The sequence below is a fragment of the Seriola dumerili genome, unplaced genomic scaffold (genome assembly GCF_002260705.1).
Source record: "Seriola dumerili isolate Sdu_G_001 unplaced genomic scaffold, Sdu_1.0 BDQW01000091.1, whole genome shotgun sequence".
Lineage (NCBI taxonomy): Eukaryota > Metazoa > Chordata > Actinopteri > Carangiformes > Carangidae > Seriola > Seriola dumerili.
This window is the reverse complement of record NW_019174346.1, coordinates 8,381,656-8,405,046: the sequence shown is the minus strand read 5'-3', so window position 1 is coordinate 8,405,046 and position 23,391 is coordinate 8,381,656. Positions and strand designations below refer to the sequence as shown.

Genomic DNA, 23,391 nt, shown 5'->3' with positions numbered 1-23,391 from the left:
AACCTTGTATCTGTCTGGACTGTGTGTGGTCAATGAGTGAAATTGAAGACATAGTTGAAAACTGTTGTGGAGCCACTGTGAACAACAACTTTCAATGTAAAGTATCTAAAGTTGCTGGAAAAGTTGCTAAATGTTGCTCTGAATGCTTCTCTCCTCCTCTCTGCTATATAAAGTATTTTAATACAGCTGAATTCAAAATAAAGTTGTTCTCATTTACATGTTTTTCTGTTTCTGTTGTCAGACATGAATTTCGCCAAGGGGATAAATAAAGTATCTATCTATCTATCTATCTATCTATCTATCTATCTATCTATCTATCTATCTATCTATCTAGCTATCTATAACAAGTATGAAACAGTGACTGAAATGTGGCCCATTAAGACTACATGTGGTCACTTTCAAGCTGCTGCTCTGCTGCTGCTATAATCCTGATTTTATAATCACGATGTTGTGTGACAAAAACACCAAACACATCAGTTAAAGACAGTTAAAGATTGTGCTGTCATTTCAGCTATATTTACTGTAATGTTAGAAGTGACAGATTGCCTTTCTTATTTAGTCTCTCACAAAGCCTGTCCTTAGATTTGTTGTTGCTTTGGTTTGTTGGTGCTTTTTTTAAATTAAAAAAAAGTCACTAAAGGGGTGTAAAAAAATTAAAACTTGTGTCTCAACGCCGCCTGATGACATAACAGAAAATGCTGGCACCAAATCATTTTTAAAGAGCCAAAGGGAAAAGTCCAACACACAAATGGTGTCACACACCCACTGTAACACTGGGAAGTCACAGTGGCAGCAACACGATCATTAAGACACCGGCAGCTTCTTTGTTTCGTACATAGCAGAAAAGCTGATGGCCAATCTACCTTGAATAAGGTGCATCCAGAGTGAAGTTTAATTTGAGTCATTGCTCTCTCTCTGTTTTCTACTAATGCTGCTGAGTCTAGTCTAAATAAAGCAAGTGAAAAGCTGCTACATTAATGCACCTCTCATTTCCCACAGTTGGGAAAATAAAGCCAGCAAACTAACTTCCTGACAAGCAGGAACTTACCAGAGGAAACATTGATGGTCTTGATGTCCTCTCCCAGCTTGTTGCTGACACTGCAGCTGACAGTCAGGTTCACATTTGGGATCACTGTGATTTTGTGGGTGGCCTTACCGTTTATGTAGGACCTCTCCTCCTGGAGGGGCAGAAAGACAGAAATAAGAGGCTTCAGAAATAATTGCAAAGGAAATATCACACAGCAGCCTCTTTAGCTGTGCACACATTATGGACTTTTCCATTCTACTGAATATTTTGTATATTGCTATTAATGGGGAACAATGGGATGCTGGGAAGACAGATACTAAAATAAAAATAATAAAATACTGCTTCTACTACTTCTTCCAACAAACCTGAATCCATTAACATGACCTGCTTAAGATGAGGCCTGGAGTACTTCAGAATATTTTCAGAAGTACATTATTTATTAGAGTGAATGGTGTTCTGCTGAATGTCACCTGTACAGTGTGGAAAGGTTAGCTCGGCTAATAAAAAAAAAAAAAAACCTCCTTCACATGCAACATTGTTTGCATTTCCATTGATGAGAGAAGGGCCTCTTCTGTCTGGTTAGTGTCCATGCTACGTGCACAGATGCTATCATGGCTCTCTCTTGTTCTATGCAAAAGCGACCAAGGGCACACTGCCTCCGTTGAAAAGATGCTAACAGTCCATTTACTTTCCTTTTCCATTCCTCCGAGCCCTTGAGAAAACTGTCACAAAATGAGCCATGATTCAACCTGTAGTGTCTCTTCACATTTTACTCTTTCATCACAGCAATGGATTCGCTGCAAAATAAAGACACAGGTTTATTGCTCATTGCGGCTGGCAAAGTAAATAAATACTTTTCAGTCCATTCGCTTTGGAATTGGCAGTTTTCATAGTCAACTTTACGACGCTTTGGCTTTGAGAGAGACATTTTGCAGCTTATTGTTGGCGTCAGCTAACGCGAATGTCTCTCTGCATTAGGGCGTGTGCAGGGCTGGAATGGGACAAAAAAATTGGCCCTGGCAATTTTGGTCTGGACCGGCCCCCTCTCAATCGGTTGAACACCACCCACTACACCACACTTTGCAGCCCGCTTAAATATGCATACTGTGCTACAGCTGTGTTTTTTTGTGCCATGGACAAGTGTACCAGTGCAAGTGTACCAGCATATTCACTTCCTGTTGAAGGACTTCCTGTTGATCAGAAAGGACCAGTGTACTCAGTCACTCTTGACTGACTCCCTGGTAATCATGTGGCTGTGGAGTACACAATATCCATATTCAAATAGAAGTACCAGGAACTGGCAAAGAAAAACTTCTGCTGGAAATATCAATCAATTCAAATGATTCAATAAAATTGAAGTATACAAGTATACAATCCTGAATTCACTATTCCATTAAAATGGAAAGAGTACATAAAAAATAAAGCAAATACAGATACTTTATAGGTACAGTAGACAAAGTAGCCCAGCGTTACTCCCTGAGTGTTCCTTTTTACTTGTATGCTACCTTCTGCTTCCACTGGCTATACTCTCCTCCTGCTCACTGTGCTTCCCTGTCACACCTGCATCTCTTCCTGCTTCTCTGTCTGCTCTCCTCCTTCCACCTGTTGCTGTACGACGGCGCTGAAAGATGCCGTAGAAGTTGAGGCTGTTGCGGCCCCTGAAGCAAACATATGTGGGATTTTGGCACACTCAGCGGCCTCTGCATTTAAATTCTTTATTTTTCGGGCTCACAACTTCTCCGCACCTTCTTTCTTCCGTTTTTGATGTTGGTGTCTGTCCATTTTTATTGTCTCCCTCCTTCATCCACAGGCATGTCGCTCTGAGCGGCTTTTCACACAGGACACAGAGAGGACAGGGAGGGAGGGGTGGTATCCAAGTATGATAGGGACAACTTGATTGGCTGGTTGAGATCGTGGCGAGATCTGATTGGTTGCTGAGAACCTGAAGTCAGCTGATTACAAGGAGGGGGGTGAGAGAGGGAGAATAGAGATAGTCTTCCTGATTGAGTTTAGCTAGGCTTAATTTGACCAACCCACCAGCCCAGGGAGTAATGTAATGTGTGTTTGCAGAAACAGGGCTTCTGTTGTCACTCACTGCTGTCAGAGTACAGAGGTATTAAACGGCTAGTCAACTAGTTAGTAATGTAGACTTTTCTTTGATAACTTTATCTTGTTATGTGATGTGTCAGCTAACATTAGTTGTTGAATATAACTAATATTAAATCATTCCAGATGCAAACTCTGACAGGATCCTCAAAGAACGTTTTAATCACACCACACTGCAGTGTTTGCTGATATTTTGCTTCATTTTGCTATTTTTGCCGGAGCTAATTTCCCTCCATCACCAGCCTAACTTGACACATCTTGCATATATACACACACACACTCACTACACACACACGCACCCTCCGACACTTACGTTTGTGCTGTTCACACTCCAGTGGAAGCTGGGCTCTGGCACTCCCTCAGCCTCGCAAGTAAGAACTTTGTGCTTGGCGCCATCAGCGCGGTGTTTGGTCAGGCGGGTGATCACAGGCTTCCCTGATGCAGACACATTGTTTTCTTATGACATAAAATTTCACACACAGATATTTCAAGTAATGGAAACTGGGTTCATAAATGTTATGAGCTTTTTCCAGAAGAACAGACTGAATCCTGACTGGAGTCCTTATTGATCTTAACGAGCTTCAGTAATTAAAGAGAGATGCACCTGACACTGCAGATACAGTACGCAAGCTGCCTCAGATGGAGTGATACTGTATTCCTAAGTCTTCGCTGAGTCAGTGTGAAGAATGGGAGGTTGTACATATTAATACAAGAGTTAGACATTTATAGTGTACCACTTGTTTTAGCCAACAGAGGAATTGACAATGAGACACACACACACACACAGACACACACACAGACACACGGACTCTCACTCACCTTCAATGACCAGTTTAAAGCTCTGACGTCGTGTGAGACCGCTCATGGAGACCTCACATAAATATAGTCCTGCATCAGTGTAGGTCAATTGGCTAAACTCTGGCTTCTTCACTGCTTTTCCATTCTGAAAACCAAACCAGATTCACACTGTCCATGTGCATTCTAAAGCAGAGTGTACCTATAACTTTGATTAAATACAACAGCAATACACAAATTCCTTTTTCATCCACTGTAATTTTCACTTGACCCTACCAAGGACATCCTGTAAATGTATGAATGCATGATGTCAGTCTAATTATCCATCTGTTTTCCATGCCCAGTTCTCCTGTCCAGGGTCACAGGAATGTTCATTTCAGAACTCAATGTGGAAATACAGCAACCATAATGTGAGGCCAAATCTCTGCATCAATGTTGTATGATACAGACTGACTGGAGAGTCACCTTATCTTACTTTGTATGTTTTATATTTAATTTACCAGATATATAAACTTTTTGCTGACAGATAAGCAAATTGAACACAGTTTCCCTTCAGGAGCACTTCTAAATCTAAATCTAAATCTACTATCCATTGTAGCAATGTATCATATTTTTTTGTAGTTTGGGCTCAGCTCTCTGTCAGACAGAAAGTGTAGAATAAATGTTGTGGCTCTACCACTGAGCTCCTGAGGTGTTGAAGGAGAAACAAATCATCAGTGTCTGACCTCTGTACAGAGTATATACAGGTTCAGAGTGAGTTTCTGCTGTCGGGTTTGATTACTGACAGGAGAAGTTGGACAAACATCCTGCTTTTGTCGACTCTTTCATATCCTTCTATATTTCAATGCCACATTTTTCCAATCAACAGCCCAGCTCCAGTACACATTACCTTTGCCCATGTCACTTTAGTGTCACCCGAGGCGCTCTTCTCCATCTCCACAGACAAGGTGTCCCCTACTGTCTTCACAACCTTCCCAGTGGGACTCAGACTCAGGTCTAGGTCTGAGAAAACAAGAAAGAAAAATGATGACTCTGTGGTGTCCTACCAGTGGGCTGAAGCTGGGCGTAGTTTCCATTCATTTTACTGCTTCTTATCAGAGCCAAAAAAGCTGCTATGATGCCATAACCATTCAACAGTGATGTCTCATGGTCCACTTTCTGACATAATTTTCTCAGCTTTTATGTCAACTTTCTGAAGAGCTACATGATTCAACTTCTCCTCATTTAAACACATCTACAAACTAGAATGAAAACAGAACACCCTTTTTCTCAAAGTTAAGGAAAGTGATTAAAATTCATGGATCCTAGCGATGGTATAACCTCCTCAGTGATCGTAACAAACCACTGATTAATAAAAAACAAACAGATGTCACCAAGTTTTGTTAGTATTTTCTAATATAATACAGCTTAATTGTCCATTAACCTTCATTAAGAACAGTCTTGTTTAAAACAAACAAGCCTCTGAGCTTCAACGTAACACCTCCTACATATGCCTGTTGAGCAGAGAGTAAAGGCTTGAGATGATGATTTGCTGCTACAGCTGGTGAGATTTGTGTTTTTCTTCTTAATAATTTAATTCTCCTCCTCTCTGCATGGTACTCCGTGCTCTGCCACCCTGCCAGGCTGGGCTCTCAAAGTTGAAAGTTGATTACTCTGCTTCGCCTTGTTATATACTGTATAAGAAGTTGAGGCACAGTGAGGACAGCAGTCGGAGGTTTTTGTCTTTGCTGCAGCAGTGGCTTCTTGCCTAACGCTCTGCATGTGTCATGAGTACTCACAGCCAACAGCGATGGTTTGGGAAGCTTGTAGGTCCCCGTTGTCAGACAGGGAGCATTTGTATTCACCCGTAGCCTCTCTGGTAATGTTAGTCAAAGTGTACGTGTCTGAATTTTCCACCAGCACTTGCTGGCCCTGATGGAGAGAGAAGAGGAGGAGGAGCATGGAGAGGAGAGAGGCATTGTCAGCATCTGTCATTCTAATATAGTATCAAGAAATGAGAAAGACACAAAGAAAGACAGGAAGAAAGAAGGATGAAGACAGGAATCATTTCTTGAAAGAAGAATGCAATGAGGAGGTCTACTTATATATATAATATATGTATATATATGCTAACAGCATTGGTCGAAACTGAAGTCACATTGTCCAAACTCAGTGAAATGGAGGTCTATTGGACCAAACTGTGAATAATTTTTCATTGCATTCACACAAAACGCATTCAATGACCACATTTTCCAAATTCCATGGACTCTTTTCTTATTCATAATCCACCACCAGCAAAACACTTTATATTTGTAGCATATTTTTCAAATGCTAACACACTGTTTTCAAAACTGTTAAAAACACATGCAAAACAGAATGATGGCAAATTTCATGCTTTCCTGCAGTAACCATACTGAAATATATAGAAAATCCTGGCTTTTCTGGACAATTTTTACAGTAAAATGTAATAGCTTTTTTTCAGTTGCTAACACACTAAAATGAGACAGAAAGCTAAATTTTTGAAACTGACATAGTGCAAAACCTCAGCTCATGTCTCCAAAACTCTAAACACATTTTCACCTTTGCACCCAAATTCCAATTCAACATGACACTTTTTGCAATACACTGCACACAGTTCCTACATAAAACACAGGAATCTGACATAAAGTCATTTGTTTGCCATTTCAAAACACTGCTATTTAAAATGCGACACCCATGGACCAGTTAGCCTGCACACATGCCACCTGGCAGTGTTGTGCTTGTGTCACACCGTGGTGAGGTTGTCTTGTCCTGGGTTTGTTTTGTCCTGTCATTTCCTGTTTTATTTTGAAAAGTAATTCCCCTCCCGTTTCAGGTCACTTGCCCTTCCTCATGTGTCTCAGTCTGATTGCCCAAAGTGTTTCCACCTGTTCCCCTATTTCCCTCCATGCGTTTAAATAGTCTGTGTTCCCCTTGTCTTGTGCCGGAGTGTCATCGTCCTGCACCAGAGCCTTTGTCCATGTCCACAGCCATAGTAGTCGCCAAAGTAAGCTGTATGTACCTCGAGAAGAGTGATTTTTTGTTTGTTAATTCTTGCCATAGTTTAGATTCATAGTCCTTTTGTTTTTCCTCTTTAAGAGTGAATTTTTGTTTATAGCCCAGTTATTTATTATTCTAGATCCTCCGCTTAGTAGCGTGAGTAGATTATTTTTTGGTTTATTTTATGTGGTCAGGTTTTTCCTCCATACGGAGCGTTTTGTGTTTATCGATTTGTTTCTTTTGATTAGAGCCTTTTTCCTCCTCCTGGAGTGTTTTTTGTTCCTCAGGATTCAGAGTTTAGTGTCTAGTCTTTTTTATAGCCATTTGTTTGTCACTCTGTCTGAGGTCTCCGGTGAATTCAATAAAAGCCTTTTGTTATTCAAAATCTCTGCATCTGAGTCCTGCTTTGAGTCTCGGCCTGACAGCTTGAATGCGTTCAATGAATTGTATTCATTGAACACGTTCATATTTGAACGCTAAACTGAACGTATCAGTTTACAAATAATGAACATGAACGTGAACGTGAATGTGAGCGCCGTTCACTCCAGCGAGAGTGAACAAAAGTTTTAGCTCACATTTTGCAACAGTTTTACGACATGCCGCACTACATCTCCATTGATGTACAGATGGTACAGACGCATCTACTACTGCTGAAGCCAGTTAGTTTGAAGCAGTTTTATGAACAGACAAGTGAAGACTCAGACGGATTATATTATATACAGATTTTAAATGTAACTCATGTCTGTGATTCTTCAGTGGTAAACAATAATTCATTTAGTTTGGGAGTGGCAATGATTTGGGGCTGGTGATGGATGGGTAGAAGGAGGTTCTATTGAAAAAGAATATCGGCCTTTATTTTTTTTTTTTTTAAACGGAGCAAATGAACGTGAACTAGTTCATTTTTGGAACTGTGAACTGCGTTCAAAATTTTAAAAAATTAACTATGAATGTGAACTAGCTCATTTTCATCTGTATGAACTGAACTTTGAACTAGTTCTTTTTAAGTGTGAACTGGCACAACACTGCCACCTGGCCAGACACCTAACTACTTAATTACTGACTCATGAATCAGGATGTAAGCACTATAAGAAGATACATTTTTACAACAACAATGGCAGCAAGAGGAAGAAGTGGAGGGAGGGTGAGAGTGAGAGGTGTAACCATAATGTAGGATGTACTGTGCATTTATATTGATTGATTGACTGACTGACTGACTGACTGACTGAGAATTGTTGTCAGTGTTATGGTTGAACAAGCTTATTTTGAGACATATGACGTGTTTTGATGGTTTGAGTGAGTTTTGGAGGTGAGATGAACTGTTTGGCCAAGATGCATGTTGCTAATGCAGACTGTATGAAGAGTTTTGAAAAAGTGGCTTCAGTATTGACCAATGCTTGTTAGCAATTGAAAATGAAGCTCTAATTATTTCAAATTAAATGTTCTCACCTAAGGTGAGATTAATTAATTAATTACTGTAATTAATTAAGACTTTTAAAACCCCAAAGCAATAACTTAAAACTCAACACTTGAAATGTGACCATCAATAACAAATGGTAGTTAGCCTTTTGTGCGTGTGTGTGTGTGTGTGTGTGTGTGTGTTTGGGTTCTTACTGACCTTGATGTGGAAGAAGAAGGAGCTGGGTGGAGGGTTGCCATCAGCGTGACACTTGAACGTCACGTTATCTCCCTCTACAATGGGCCTCTTCGACAGAATTTCAAGGTTAACCTTCTCCGATGGATCTGAGAAGTTCAGCGATCAAATCAAGGGAAGAAAGGAGTAGAAGAATAGAAAGCTAGCCTCAGTATCTTACAAATTGGAAACTCCCCAATGAACTTGCTATTGCTGAGGCTTCCCAAGATCCCTGCTTTCATTTATTGATTCCAGCCTCATCTGCTCTTCAGAGTTCATGGATGTGATCAGGAACACAATGACTGCACAGACTGTAATTCCCTGTTCCCAACCACAGCATGTTCACCATGTCACCATTACATGCACTTTCCAGAGCCTTGAAATTAGTGTGCTACCATTTTTGGAAATAAGAACAACTCTGGCTATACTAAAGGTGCCTTGGAGGACTGTCACCCATTTCAGAGCTTAAATTACCCTCTCATGACGTGTATAATCAGAGCAGTTTACACTTCACAAACTGTAAAGTCAGTATTTCACTCAGTTCATTCAATTCAATTAATTCAACTCAGCCTTTAATGACATAAATCAGAAAGAATCTTGTGGAGCATAATTCTTATCTTGAATCATAGTGTATTCTGGATGCATTTTATATTTGTATGTTGCAAACTAGTGTTGCAAGTGTAACTATATCTTAGTTACACTATGTCCTCTTCACAGCCCTCTGCATGTGATTAAGAGAAGAAGATCTACTACATACTGTTATGGACAGTGCTATGTTTGACTCACAGTAAATGGGTAAGGGTTCCAGGTCAATCTCCTGATTGGTCAGCTCATGTGTGGACATGCAGGCAAAGGTCGCACCAACGTCTTCCTTGGTGGCTGCATACTGGAGGATTGAGGAGGTGGTGGAGAGGCCTGTGGCTGGATCCAGCTTCATGCTGGGGGTGATCACAATGGCTGTAGAGTAAAGGACAGACAGACAGACAGACAGACAGACACCACACACACACACACACACACACACACACACACACACACAAGGAGACACAGTGAGAGCATTAACAGTCTGTAGTCAGTTGGTTGGTTGGTTGGTTGGTTGGTTGGTAGGAAGCCACAAATGAAAAGCCTTGAAGTCTAAGTTGCCTTTTAGGAACAGATCTGTGATTGTCTATTGTAAGGTGACGCTGACTGATCTAGTACAGGATCATACAAACTCCAAACTGTTGTACAGAGTTTGCTCCAACTGTTATTTCTTGGTACAATTCAGATGACAAGTCGGGATGAAATATCATATTACTGCATCCTTTGATAACAAGAAAACAACAATGAGTAATGCATTTGTTTTTTGTATTGTTGAAGCTGCTGTCTTGGGTAAATACACATCACTATGACAGATTTCATTTTCACTGTCCAGGGGAATCTATGACAGCATCTTGCGTGAATGTGTGCAACTGTGTGACTGCTGGATAGTTTCTGGGTGTGTCAGCAAAACAGCAGGGGATTTGTTACCTTTCCCATCAGCTACCAGGGGCTTTCCATTCTTCTTCCATGTGATCGTAACTGCGGGGTTTGCATCTGTCGCCACACATGTTCCCACCTGAGCAAAACAGAACATATTCTATTAAACTATAAAACAGAAAACAATAAACTTAAGTCTCCACACTCATTAAGTCTTTTTTTTTTATCCATGCACTGAACCTAAAATGATAATGCAATCATTTTTACCCAAGAATACATCAATACAACATTACCTCATGTTCAAGCTGCTCTAATTTCTCTGTCCTCGAGTTGTATAAATGTAATGTCTGCTCTTTAACATTAACAGGAGAATGTTGGACATATGCCAGAAAAGACAAACAAGCATTTCATTCAGGACTGAATTACTTTTTGTGCTCACAGACACACTGTCTCTCTGTCTCAGTACTCTCATTACATCTTTAAGACTGAAGGTCAGCAAATGCAGCAGAGATGTGCTGTGTGTGAACCAGATAAGGACGGAATCACAAGAACTTTCATACCACCTGGTTTCATATCCTGTACCACAGAAGAAATGTGACTCACCACAAACACAAATGTCTTATGTCAAGAAGAACAGTCGTACACACTTATTAGTAGGTATTTACTCATGTTTGTTCATGCATGTGTATATGTATGTTCTTATGCCTCCACGCCAGCAACAGCCAGAGCCGGCGGCATATATTTTATGATTCTGGATAAACAGGGATGTAACCTGAAACTAGTCTGAGTGGTGGAGGCGTACAACTACATGGTGGTAATTCTAGTTATTTATATACATGTTTTAAAGCTACAGTATGTAACTGTTACTAAGTATTATTCTTCAGTTGAATTTCTTTTGACTCGCCCTTCTAACCTTCTTACTAAATTGTGTTAGCTGAGACAGTGAACACGAGGGTGCAGGTGGAGGGCTCTGCAGAGCATAACAGAGCAGAGCATAACAAGAGATGTACAGAGACACTTCTTAACTTCCCTCCACTGACAAATCACAATGTCAGTTGGTGTGGTCGAATGTAATGGCACAATGTCTCGCTCTTGTCTCTTGCTCAGATCAACTGAATCATAACGCTTTTCCTAAATGCATTATCCACCATCACAATCAGTGTTAAAAAAAACATAATGTGGCCTACACCATCTCATCTGTATGGAGATTAGGGACCCCTGTTTTGTTTTGTTTTTAGAATTCTGACTTTTTCTTAGAATTCTGACTTAAAAACAAAAAAAAAATTCATATGTGGCCCTAATCCTCTTCTGTACATCTGCCTCTGAATACAGTTTTGTCAATTGTTTTGATGCAATTCACACATCAGAAATTACTTTCTCACAACTCTTAATGCATTTCTCAAAGCAGTTCATCATTTCCCCACACACACTAACATTTCTCATTGTATTTGTACAAACTTCCATTGTGTCGACACATAGTTCACTATCAAAGATGTTTTCTCATCGTGTTGATGCATTTTTCATCTGACAACTCATGAAAACAGTTTGTAACTTTCTTTAAATATGTATGAAAGAGCAAGGTCACAAGGTTTTGATTGTTTTAGAGGCTTTTGCACAGGTGATTTAGTGTTTTGAGAAATGCATTAACTGTTTTGAGAACTGCATTAAGAGTGGTGAGAATGATGTTACTTATGAATTGCTTCAAAGCAATTGAGAAAAACTGTAAATTAATGGACTTCTTTTTTAAACTTGCCTGGATGTAGAGCGTGTTAACGTTGAACCACTCAACATGTGCCAGGGTGAACTGTGGAAATGTAACTGTGACTTCTGTTCCCTTGAGGAAGATATTTTACAAGACTGTAATATAGTTTTACAGAATCAGGCTGTTATCTATGCAGATGTCACACGCAAGCAGCCATCCAGCAGGAATGCTTTGTAATGGACCAATAGAGTGGGTCCATTATAATAAAGTAGATAAATTGTGTTTGTCAACAAGTAAAACTCCTGCTGTGAACCACTACAGTTGTAAAATAATAATATGCTTCCTTTTCAAATTGCTTATTCATTTCGATTTACAGTCTAAAGGTCCTTGCAGTCACAACACTGGATCACTCTGTCTTTGAGAAGCAGCCTGATTTTGCTTTTCAAGAACAACACTGGCAATAAATAAAACAAAACAAAACAAAACAAAACAACAAATGCAAACTCTGCTACTCCACAGCTGAGTACAGCACAGTTCAGGTTTGCTGCATCTACATCATTCAACATGAAACTTTCCTCTACTTCAGAATTCCACTTGAGTATCAAACAACCAAGCCTTCCATCATCCTTTTTGCATGTTATCAAAACTTAATCCCTCTCTTCCAATTCCACTTTTTTCTCTCTTTTTCAATCTTATTCCCCACATCTCTACCTATCTCTCTCCCCTACTACAAAATGCTCAATGCTGTTCAATAGCACTTGAATTTTTAGGTGGGAATACCAATGGAGGCAGCAGTACTCACTTGATCCATAATAAATGTGTATGTGCCACATGTTGTGGAAGAAATGTCCATTGCTTGCTAGAGAAAGGAGGCAGATGACCGCTGCGGGTATTCAGCCCTGCTTTCCAACAGTTTTCATATTTTTTCCCAACAGATTCTCAAAGTAGAGTGAATTTGAGACACAACAGAAACAGCAAAACAAGGACAGGAATTCTTGCCAGCTGTTTAACTATGAGTCTTAATTAGTTTGAATTTGAAACGTTCGCATTTTTCTTAAAGCTCAGAGCCAAACGCTGTCACATTTTAACATCTCTTGTGGTTTTTCATGAAAAAGCTTTTTTTTTATAGTAACCACAAGTGACCTTTGTTCAGTTAAAGCTAAAAAAGTCGGTCTATAAAGACTGAAATGGTCACACAGTGATTCGCTGCTCCTAAACACAAAGATGTGTTTGCCTTAGGCTTTGTTAAACAGCTAATTGGACAACAGGCTAATTAATTTCTAAAAAAAAAACAAGCTTAATCAACTGACAAACAGCAGTTTTCTGAGTGGATAAAGATTTTATATATTTACATGAGCACTACAGATTCCATGCAGAATTCATGTGGTGTAATAGGACAGTTTCGCACCTCCTCTATACAGCACACTACAATGACTACAAAGTAAAGGCTGCAGTGACTCTTACCGTTGTTAGTTTGTCCCTCTGCAACACTTCACACTTGTCCATAATCTGAACTGACGATGGTTTCTCTGCAAACAAAGTAGGAGAGAATCAGGCTTCAGATTCAATTCAATTCAATTCAATTCAATTCAATTCAATTCAATTAAATTCAATTACTCTAAGAATTAACATTGATTAGTGATAATTAATTAATTGGCTGATACGATGTGCCCCCGGGGGCATTTTTCACTTTAACCACTGGAAACAACGCTCAGCACCAGATGCGATGAGAAGCTGCAGCTTATGTTTGTTAGCGTTAGCGTCTTCCCACCCAATTCAATTCAAATGTGCTTTATTAGCATAAAAGTTTCAAAAACAATGTTGCCAAAGCATCAAAATAGCAAAGTACACAATGACAGAAAAAAAATCTCAATGTATGAACTAATATTTCAATAGACAATCCAATAATATAAATTCTTAGCTGCAAACTTGTTGCATTGTTAATATTCAAGCTGTTGGACATTATTCCACCCTGCCCCCAGTTACCTAAGACTCTCTCTCAGGCCTGATGAGCTATTCTCTTCATGTTCTATTTCACCCTTGGGTTTGTAAGTGATTGAAGTGAATTGCGGGGAGAGAAACTCAGATTCTGAACTGTATTTCCTAAAGGGACAAATCCACAGTGGATAACAGTTTTATTGTTGATTTAATTGTAATTAAAACCAAGCTGGCTGTCACCCATTTAATTCTGAATAAGCTTTACGAATGTAATTGTTTCTGGTTGATTAGTCAGTGCTAATGGTTTTATGTTTATATAAATGACTTAATGGATATGACACCAAAATATTCACAAAATTGATGATGAGATTGATGAGTCTGCATTAGTTTGTTCATTTGAAGAAGATTAAATATTATCATTTTACAAGACTATAATATTTGTAGCCCAATATCTTTTACCTATTTTACTAAAGTGCCATCATCAACAGCTCTTTTCAGATACTGTATGTAACACAAACAGTAACATTCATCTGTCTATTTAAGTTACAATTGTTATGTAACAAAATACACAAAACATTTGTCACTTCATGTGACGCAGGGAGCAGTGTCACTGTGAAAACATGTAACAATATAAAATATAGAATAATGTATAATAATCTATAATAATGTGGTGTAAGAGGAGTATTTTCCGTTCTCCCTGATATTAAAATTTTAATTTGCACCTGAAAGCCTCGATGATTATTGTGAGGATGAGACAGGCACCTCCGTCTCTCACTATGAAAATAAGAAATCTTCTAATCAATTTCATCTTTGATAGAATTATACTGCTTTTTTTTTTAATCATGTCTGAGAGTGTACAAGCATAAAATGATGAGACATTACGTTGGACCATCGGTTTATTCCTGCTCACATGTTAATTGTTGTCATAATCTATTCTACACAGTCATTATGACTGAAAGGTAAAATCTCCTGAAGAGCGATAAGATAATTTGGCTCATTTCTAGCACTGATGTTTATTTAACTGATTTCAAAATCTTTGAGCACAGGAGATGATAAATGAGTGATACATTTATCACAGGGATCTTTTCATCTCAAAGATGATCATTTCAGATTCATGTCATGTTGAAGTGTTACTTAAATGTTAAAGGTTCGACATTATCAGATTAAATTACTTTTATACATGAACTTTAATGTAAAAGCTCATGGCACTGAACCTTCAAGTGAAAGAGAATTATCAGATCATTTATGTAACATGTTGTATGTTGACAGGGACTTTTGTTTTGTTTGTTTACATTTTTTTAAGAGAAAAAAAAACATTAGACTGTAAAAGAAAAATAGGCTACAACAGGAATAAGAATTTCCATGTAAAAATGCAGATCTTCCTACTGCCTGTCATTAAGTGGAATGATTATATATCGTGGCTGATTGATCATTTTTTGATTAATTAGATGAGAGAGACTCGGGCCTGGAGATATCTGAAGATGGTGGGATGACATATGGCAAAGCCACACTGAGAAAATGAAATGATTTGTTGAGAGTCTAATATTGAAATAAGTTCAAGGTGTAATTCAGGGACTGGGTAAATGCTGGAGGCAGTGTGGTAAATAATGGCTGCCCTTTATTTTTTCCATTTTAGCAAAGAAAGAAAAAAAATAATAAACATTTTTGGAGCAGAAGGTGATCTTCTGCTCTTTTGTCTGGACAAAATCCCAGAAAAAACACATGGCTGAGGGTGAATATCTGTTTCAAATACTCATGGCTGCGATCAACATTATAAACTATAAGTAAAGACACTGACCTTGAAGTCTGCAATATGATCATTACATATGCGGTTCTGAGATGTAACTCATCACAGATGTCACTGAAAGACCTGTTATATGTACAGGTATAATGTCGTCCATGTCAGCCACTGCTCAAAAATATCAATAAAAATAAACTGGTGAATTAGACAATGAGCTTACTGTAAACAACAACGGTTACAGGGAACTCCATGAGGTTGCTCTCTGACACCACCATGCAGGTGAAGGTCTTCTGGTCTGTAAGTGAGGCCTGGGTGATGAGCAGGCTGAACTTGTCATTGATGCTGATACGCTGGGCGTAACCGTCTGTAGCCTGAACTGTGGGCTGGTCACTACGAGCCTGTTTGATCAACAGATCGCCAGGAGTTCCATCGTCCCTTTCCTAAAGCGAGAGAACAGATGAAAAAAGAGACACAGAGGACAGAAAGGTGTGCTGATGTTGTAAATCTGTGCATCACAGTTTCTTATTCTTCAAACATAATTATAGTTGGCTTAGTTTGCAGAGATGTACAAACAGTCGAGGACACAGTGTTAAACCTGTTATCAGGCAAACCTCCACAGAACATCTTACAGTAAGATCCTAAGATCACAGCTGTAACACCATGAAAAACAAATGTTACTCAGACAATGCACACACTGTTAAATAACATTGTGTCAGTTTTTAGTGAAATGTCATGTGAATAATCTTTTTTATGCTTTGGTATTTGAAAATTGCATGTGCCCTTTTTTAATAATGAAAGATATTCTGGATGAGGAAAAATTACAGGGACAGTGGGACTTATCTTATGTACTGTATCTTATATAATCATGGTATACACAGAATGTAATAATGATTTTGTTGTCCTCTTCTGCTAATACAAACTAAATGTAAGAGGAGCATTAGAGGTAAAAGATGAGAGCAAGTCTGACCTTGCATCACTTGAACACTACCACAGTGTGAGACATTGTAAACTCATTCCTCCCCTCAAGTTCATTTACTTGAGGGGAGGAAAAAACTGTCAAATCTTTTAGATATTCACTTGACTCTGAGCATCAAAGGTGAATTTAATTTGGGGGGGCGACCCTATGTCCAATGATGACCCTATGTTCAATGTGTTATTGTGAGTATACAGTTGTGCATATTTGTTGTCTGTGACAATGGGTGACTGTAGTTATGGCAGATTTACCCACTGTGTATGTGTATCCAAAGATGGAGATATATCTTTGCATTTTTTTCTGATTTTCTCTTTTATTCCTTTTACATTTTTCCTTATATTTCAAAGAGAAAAATGTTGAAAAGTCTTTGGTCTTCCTAATTCTTCCAGGATAAATTAGTAAACAAGTTGATGTGACAACGAGTAGCCACATAAAGGGCTGTTGTGGTGAAGGAGCTAACACCCTGTTAGCGTTTTCTTGTTGCTGAATCTTGAAAATAAAATACTTTTTCATGTCTGAGCATCACAGAGGAGTTATCTTAGTTTGTTATTTTCTGCACTGTAGTTTGACGGCGTGAACGTGATATGGTTGTGGCAGTTGCTTGTCTCTAGCAAGATATTTCAGTTTTGCAGTTATTGCGATGGCTCAAGCCACGTACACCAAAGATGAGATAAATCATTTCATATGGTGCTTTCCCTCTTTCTCCATGTCAAAGAAAGTCTTGGCTTGGGAAATTGAGAAATCACTAAACTTTTCACAGACAATGATTAGTGTCAGTTTTGACTTACATATTTCCACTTGATGAACATCAGATCTTCTGGTGCCAGAGCTTCATCATTGCATGGTATAACAATGCTCTCTCCATACAAAGCAGTCACACTTTCTGTACCCCACACTGTAACACAGAAGACAACAGACTGTTACTGCCGTTAAAAATATGTTGTACTGTCACAAGACCCACTGAAGAGGGCAACAGTCTTCACTGCTTGTTTCAGTCACAGGTTTCTGACAGAGCTGTTTGGAGCCTGATTGGCTAAATCAGCACCCATGAAATGAGCATCACGTACCCTCCCTTACTTTGAGACTGCTGCTCCCAGAAAACCCAAACCCTACAGTAGAGCTATGTTACAGTCTCAGGATGTTATCAGGCATGTATAAAAGTAATTTGGTTTTCACACTTTTATGTGATGAGCAGTCTTAGATCACATGATCTGGAGCCTTTGAACAGCAGTGAGGGGAAAAAAGAGCAGAAGAGTAAAACAAAATGCATGGTTCATATCCCCAAGATCCCAGAGTTTTAGGACATCCTGAAGGAGAGTGGCGAGACTGGGCAGCTCCTTCCAAGTGTCTTACAATGACTGGGTGAGAACAAAGTGAATAAAGCTGCGCACTATGTTGTCACTCCAAATGTCACAATACCACATTTCAAGCATGCCTCTAAATAAGTTCAGTGGCAGAGGTGTGAGAGGTTGGAGTGGGCGCGTCAAGCTCGATCCTCCATATGCCCTGCAACACAATCACAAAAGCATTTCCTCTGTCCACAAAAGTGAGTGAGCTCTGGAGTAGTTGCTATGGTGGCACAGCCCAGTCATGTGCAATGTGGGAGTAGGGAGAAAAGGGGAGGAGAGAAGATGGATGCATAGAGGTCAGAGCAGAGCAGAGGGATGCTAAGGTCTCCACGGTCCAACTCTTTCCCTTTGAGCTTTTTGCTAAACAAGCTGAACAAGAAGTGGTTCAGATTCTGGTCATTCCAGAGTGGTGAGAACAGAAAAATAGCAAGTGCAGCTGCTAACGAAGTGGCTGTGAAGTGCCAAACCTCAGGCCTGGCTTTTCACACAGACTTTTGCTCATATCAACTTTTAACTACAACTAGAACAGTGCTCAGTACAACGCATCCCTCCATCAAGTTCTAAATATCGCAATGTGATGTGAGGAAAGTGATAAAAAAATTCCTGGATCTGCCCTCTTCACCATATCTGCACCAAAACTGAACTGATACTTTCCTAGCCCATCCCCCTCCCTCCACCAAGTTTGGTACAAATTTTCACACAGGTAAAAAGAGTGGAGGTAACAATTATCAGTTTCTGTTACAGGTTCATACAGTGGACAATAATGAAGCAAAGTATTTAAGAAAAAACTTCAAATGGCAAAACATAATGCCTCAATTCAAAAGCATAGATTCATTTTCTCTGGCCTCATTAACTTAGATTTTATAAACAGAGCTAATTTCCAAGTTTACCTTATCTGACATCTGACAGTGTCTGCATGAAAGTGAGTACATGACCTTCCTTATCCTAAGAAAATCAACGCTGTACTGAATTCCTCCATTGCTTGTGATATAATAAGTAAAGCCAGTTTTGACTTGTAGTTCTGTTTATTCACAGCCAGAATCGTTTGAATGTCTGAAGACATATATAAATTATTTGAACTACCAATAACACAAAGGTTCATTGATTTTTTTTTTTTTTTTTACATTTCAAGCAAATCTTGCACAGAGCTGCTTTCAAATTAAACCAGACATGTATACAATGTGCAACACTAGTTACGGTTTAGTGAAGAAGATTGTAAAAAACAAAAAGCAACATGTTTTCTCTGATGGGAATTCAGCTCAAAGACTCAGCTAAATTTATCATCTTTGAACACACAACATTTTTGAAGAACTGTGCTGTGAACTGGAGTTGTATGGTTAATTATGACAACCTACCTACAGAGGAGAAAGAACAAAGTGGGGAAAAAGAAAAAAAATAGCTTCTCTAATTTTAGGAGGTATGAGACAGTTCAGTTTGTTTTCTCCTAGTTTCTAATCACTGGATTCTGCATTTAATCAAAGCCGAAAAATTCAGACAAATCAATCAGACAAAAGAAAAGAAACTAAGGTCATGACAATTCATCAGTCTAAACCACAACCACAGGACCCGAAAGAGCCAGTTTGTTTTTGAGTTGTTGTTTTGTTGACCTAAATCAGAAGCAACTATAGAAAGTTAAGAACTGATAAAATGTATCTGACATACATGAAAAAAATCTGATGAAACTTGGAGATTATTTCATCAGATCATGAACAGTGTGGCTCAATTTCGTTTTAAAAGAAAACATGTGCACTGCCTCACACACACGAATTCAGCAATAGACCAAGTTTTAAAATTAGACCCAGTTTCTGCTACAGTGGTTATTGTTTGGGCAACAGCACAGCGGACAAACACTTTTTATACAAATAATACAAAACAAACAGCAGCCAGGCCTTTTCTGCCTAATGTGACCACACTGCCGTTCACATCTCCTCTTTAGAAAAGACTAAAACAGATTTCACTGAGCTGCAACACCACAAAAAATCTGCACCAAACCTCACTGTAGTTCTGAACATGTTTCCTATTAAATTCATCATCATATTTATTTTATTACTGTGTTTAATTCAATTCTGGATCATGGGTCGTTTTTTTAATTAGTTTTTCCCCTCAGACATCAGTGTAAATGATGCAAAGACTAAGGTGTTTGTTTGTCTACTTCATCTCTTTAGGTAAAACCCATATGTCATTCAAGACCTGTGGTCTCAGATCCACTGGGATATGCATCGTGTTTGAGTGACGTTCAGATGTTGTACAACAAAAAAAGGCTACGGTACACCGTCAGTGTCTCTGCCAATGATGAATGATCCTGCTGGAATCATTATATTAGATCTCACAGTTACTGGAGATAGTGGGCATGTGGATATAAAGAACAGGCTATTTTTGGTTTACTTTACTGCAAACCACTTTTTCCATTTTTTGCTCCTATCTTAATCTCTCCTCTCCCAGAGATCACAAGTCCATCAGCGGGGTTTGGCACTGGCTGCAAAGCTGCTTCGGATTTTTAACAGCTGCCTTTTTTTCCTGCCTCCCTTGGTAACTGCTTTCCACTAGAAAAAACAAAAACTACCTGCAATTCTCTCCACCCTGAAGGCGTGTATTTGTTTGCTGTGGCAGCTCGAACACAATTGCGCTTATCTACCAGCTGAACAATGTGTTCCAGGGTGGATGTAAAAACAGGCCTGTCTGGGGTTTCCTCATCCACCCATCAGCACTACAAAAGCACCTTAATTGACACTCCAAAGTGAATGCCTTTGACATGTTTGCATGAACTCCTCTCAAGCCTCCTCAGAGGACTCCATGTTATTAAACTGAAAAGGAGACAGGAAAAGCAAATGAAGTATAGATTTTAAATGAAAGTAAAACATTGGTTTGTTAGTATTTCATAATGAAGAGCAATGTATGTATTTTGACTAATTTCATGTTTTTGAACTTGAACTTACTGCAATTGTATGCATGTGTATAAGGTTAATAACATAATAAAAATATCTACTGAATGAACTACAACTCCACCACCTTATCCAGCAGTGGAACCGCTTATCAACATTTCCCACAATGCTTCCAGTAAAGTAAGAGCAATAGTAATGCTTGGGGGTCTGTTTTGTCAGTGACGACAGGAGACAAGTGAACAAGGCTCACAGGGGAAGATATAGCAGGGGCATAAGACTTCATTGTGCAATATTTCTTCCCAGTCAGTCAAACTATTAGCAAGTCAAACATTGTTTATATCCAGTAATATAGCCCAAAACCATGCCAGCTTGCAGCTGTCACTGTGAAATGTGATTCCTTGTGTCAAGCATAACCTCCAAATCAAACTGGAGTTCTGAGTGCACCACCTCGCTCCACCAGATCCCTCCTGAAAAATGACCCAACACCCAAGCCCAGGGAGTATGAAGGATTTCATTCTGAACATACTGAATGTCACAGGAAAGACACACTAAATCTGCACAAAATGCTACTGTGCTCATGAACTAAATTGACCAATCACATTGGGTTAGTGTTAAACACACCCTGGCTCGCTCTGCATGACCCACCAAACAACGTGTGTATGAGTGTGTGAGTGAGCCTGTTTTTGCCAGTGTATGGCAGCCTATCTGCATGAGTCATCAGAAGGGTTTCTGCCATGGCAGTGATCAAAGGCAGACTAAAAGTCAGATGGTGGGCTTGCTAAAAATAGCAGCCTGGTTGGGGGGGGGGGGGGGGGGGGGGGGGGGGGGGGGGGGTAGTAATCCTGCTGTCTGTTGACACTGGTTGTGTCAGCAGCATATGCAGGTAGGAGGAGATGTTTATACTTCTCCCACACAACATCTGTTACCAGATATGTAACACAGACTTCCTCTTGACAGGGCTCAGACCTGCTTCCCACCTACTGTTATTGTAACATGTGTCCTGAGTTATGGCACTGCTGCTGTACAGGGCAATAGCAGATAAAACACAATGCCTGGCTGCACACAGCATTGTTAAATTGTACTCCACAGATTTCTACTGATCCAAGTTTGGGGATTAATCAAAGACATTTTTTAATGGTTGAGATATTATGAGTTTTAGTCTCTAGAATGATTCTAAACTCCTAATACACTGTATCCTACACTTCCCACAATGACTCACAAGCATCTTTTCATTACACCCTGCTGGCTGGTAAATGCTGTTGTCTTTCAAACTCTCCCAGTTGGATTTTCATTTGAAAATGCACCGAAAATCTGTTTCTTATAGTAATATTGATGGGCTCCTACTATACTTGAACATAAAAATTTTTTGTCAGATTTCTGCATTTGTTTTTTGTAAACTAGCAACTACAATTACCAGCTAGGGGTTCATGTCTGTCCAGACTCAGAAATATACGTAGTGAAGACTTTGAAAGATTGATTTGTGATATAGGAATGTATAAATGAAACTGATTAGACTTGACTTTGTTCAGCTTTGCTGTTGTTGTTCTGCTGTGTCTTAACTGTATTAGTGTGTGAGTTCATTGAGGAATTGCTTGGCCAATAAAGCTGATTCTGATGTCAGACAATGCTTCAAATGTGGATGTTGCTGCAGAGATGCAACAAATTCTAAAATGTGGAGGCTTCACACACATCTTCACCCCAGCAGCACAGAAGACTTAAACTGTCACCACAGTATTTCTGCGATATCACGAGGATGGGATGGATGAACGGGCGTACAACCCGATAACATAATGTGTCCGCTCAGGGCTGTTGACGGCATACAGTTGAGAGTTCCGAGTTCACCAACATTTGGATCAAAATGCAATGAGAGTTGTGGGGTTGTTTGCTTATGTTGTCCGCCCAATCTAAACCAACCACAGCTACGCACTCTTGATGAAGCTTATTCAGTGTTTGATGTTCAGAGAAAAACTTTAAAGCAGATTTTCAGAAACTTTAAAGGAAAATCTAAATGATGAACATTAAACTGAGAGAATGAGCAGACTGACATGCTTACTGTTGGCTAGAAAATGTGAATATGAGGTAAGATGACATTCAAGAGACAAAGATGTCCCTGTTCACGGCTAAACCCATCTGCATCTCCATCAGGTCAAACTGATTATCTGCTGTTATCGCGGCTACACTGATGTAGCTTAAAAATTGAATTCTTGCTCGTGACTGTTACCTGGGTCACCTGTAACATGTCCTGTCGTTCATGTATGAAATTGAAAATCAGTTTTCATACATGAATGTTACTCACATGGGCTTCATAACAGACAAAAGGTCACCTATCCATAACACTGATAAGAACTTACTGTACACCCTGCTTTATAGATCCAGTATAGCTACCTCTCCACAGGTTGAACCAATCCCCATGACAAAACTGATGTTACAATTACAATTATGTCCACCAATACATTTCCAAGAACCAGGTTTTCTATGTTGCTCCTCTTCACTACTTTTGGAGCCAACAGCATCAACCTGAACATCCACTCTAATACATCATTCAGGGGCGCAGGTACATTACAAACTCAGTTAAGTTAAACTATTTAAATTGCAAACAAAATTATAATAAGTTGTGGTGACAGAATAATATTGGTAATTACTACAACTTACCATTGTGACTCATTTCAACTCCATTTTAATTGATAAATAATGAAATTCCAGGTGTGGTACTGTTGGTGACTTGATCTTTTTCTGTCTTCAAGGTAAATGTCGTTTCATTTTCTAACAATTTTTATGTCCAAAGAGACAACG

General features: G+C 39.2%; 1 protein-coding gene across 2 annotated transcripts in view; it reads right to left on the bottom strand.

Annotated features, from left to right (window-relative positions):
- Positions 1 to 23,391, bottom strand: part of alcam (activated leukocyte cell adhesion molecule) — a 65,057-nt gene that overhangs the window by 4,991 nt on the left and 36,675 nt on the right. For both annotated transcript variants that reach the window (XM_022745903.1, XM_022745902.1), the window contains exons 2-12: positions 17,156 to 17,262; positions 15,615 to 15,834; positions 13,180 to 13,244; positions 10,065 to 10,152; positions 9,342 to 9,512; positions 8,541 to 8,665; positions 5,707 to 5,839; positions 4,818 to 4,930; positions 3,953 to 4,076; positions 3,447 to 3,568; positions 1,049 to 1,178 (exon numbers count right to left, since the gene is read on the bottom strand). In XM_022745903.1, the coding sequence (XP_022601624.1) occupies positions 1,049 to 1,178; positions 3,447 to 3,568; positions 3,953 to 4,076; positions 4,818 to 4,930; positions 5,707 to 5,839; positions 8,541 to 8,665; positions 9,342 to 9,512; positions 10,065 to 10,152; positions 13,180 to 13,244; positions 15,615 to 15,834; positions 17,156 to 17,262 (1,398 nt within the window). The remainder of the gene's footprint in view (positions 1 to 1,048; positions 1,179 to 3,446; positions 3,569 to 3,952; positions 4,077 to 4,817; positions 4,931 to 5,706; positions 5,840 to 8,540; positions 8,666 to 9,341; positions 9,513 to 10,064; positions 10,153 to 13,179; positions 13,245 to 15,614; positions 15,835 to 17,155; positions 17,263 to 23,391) is intronic.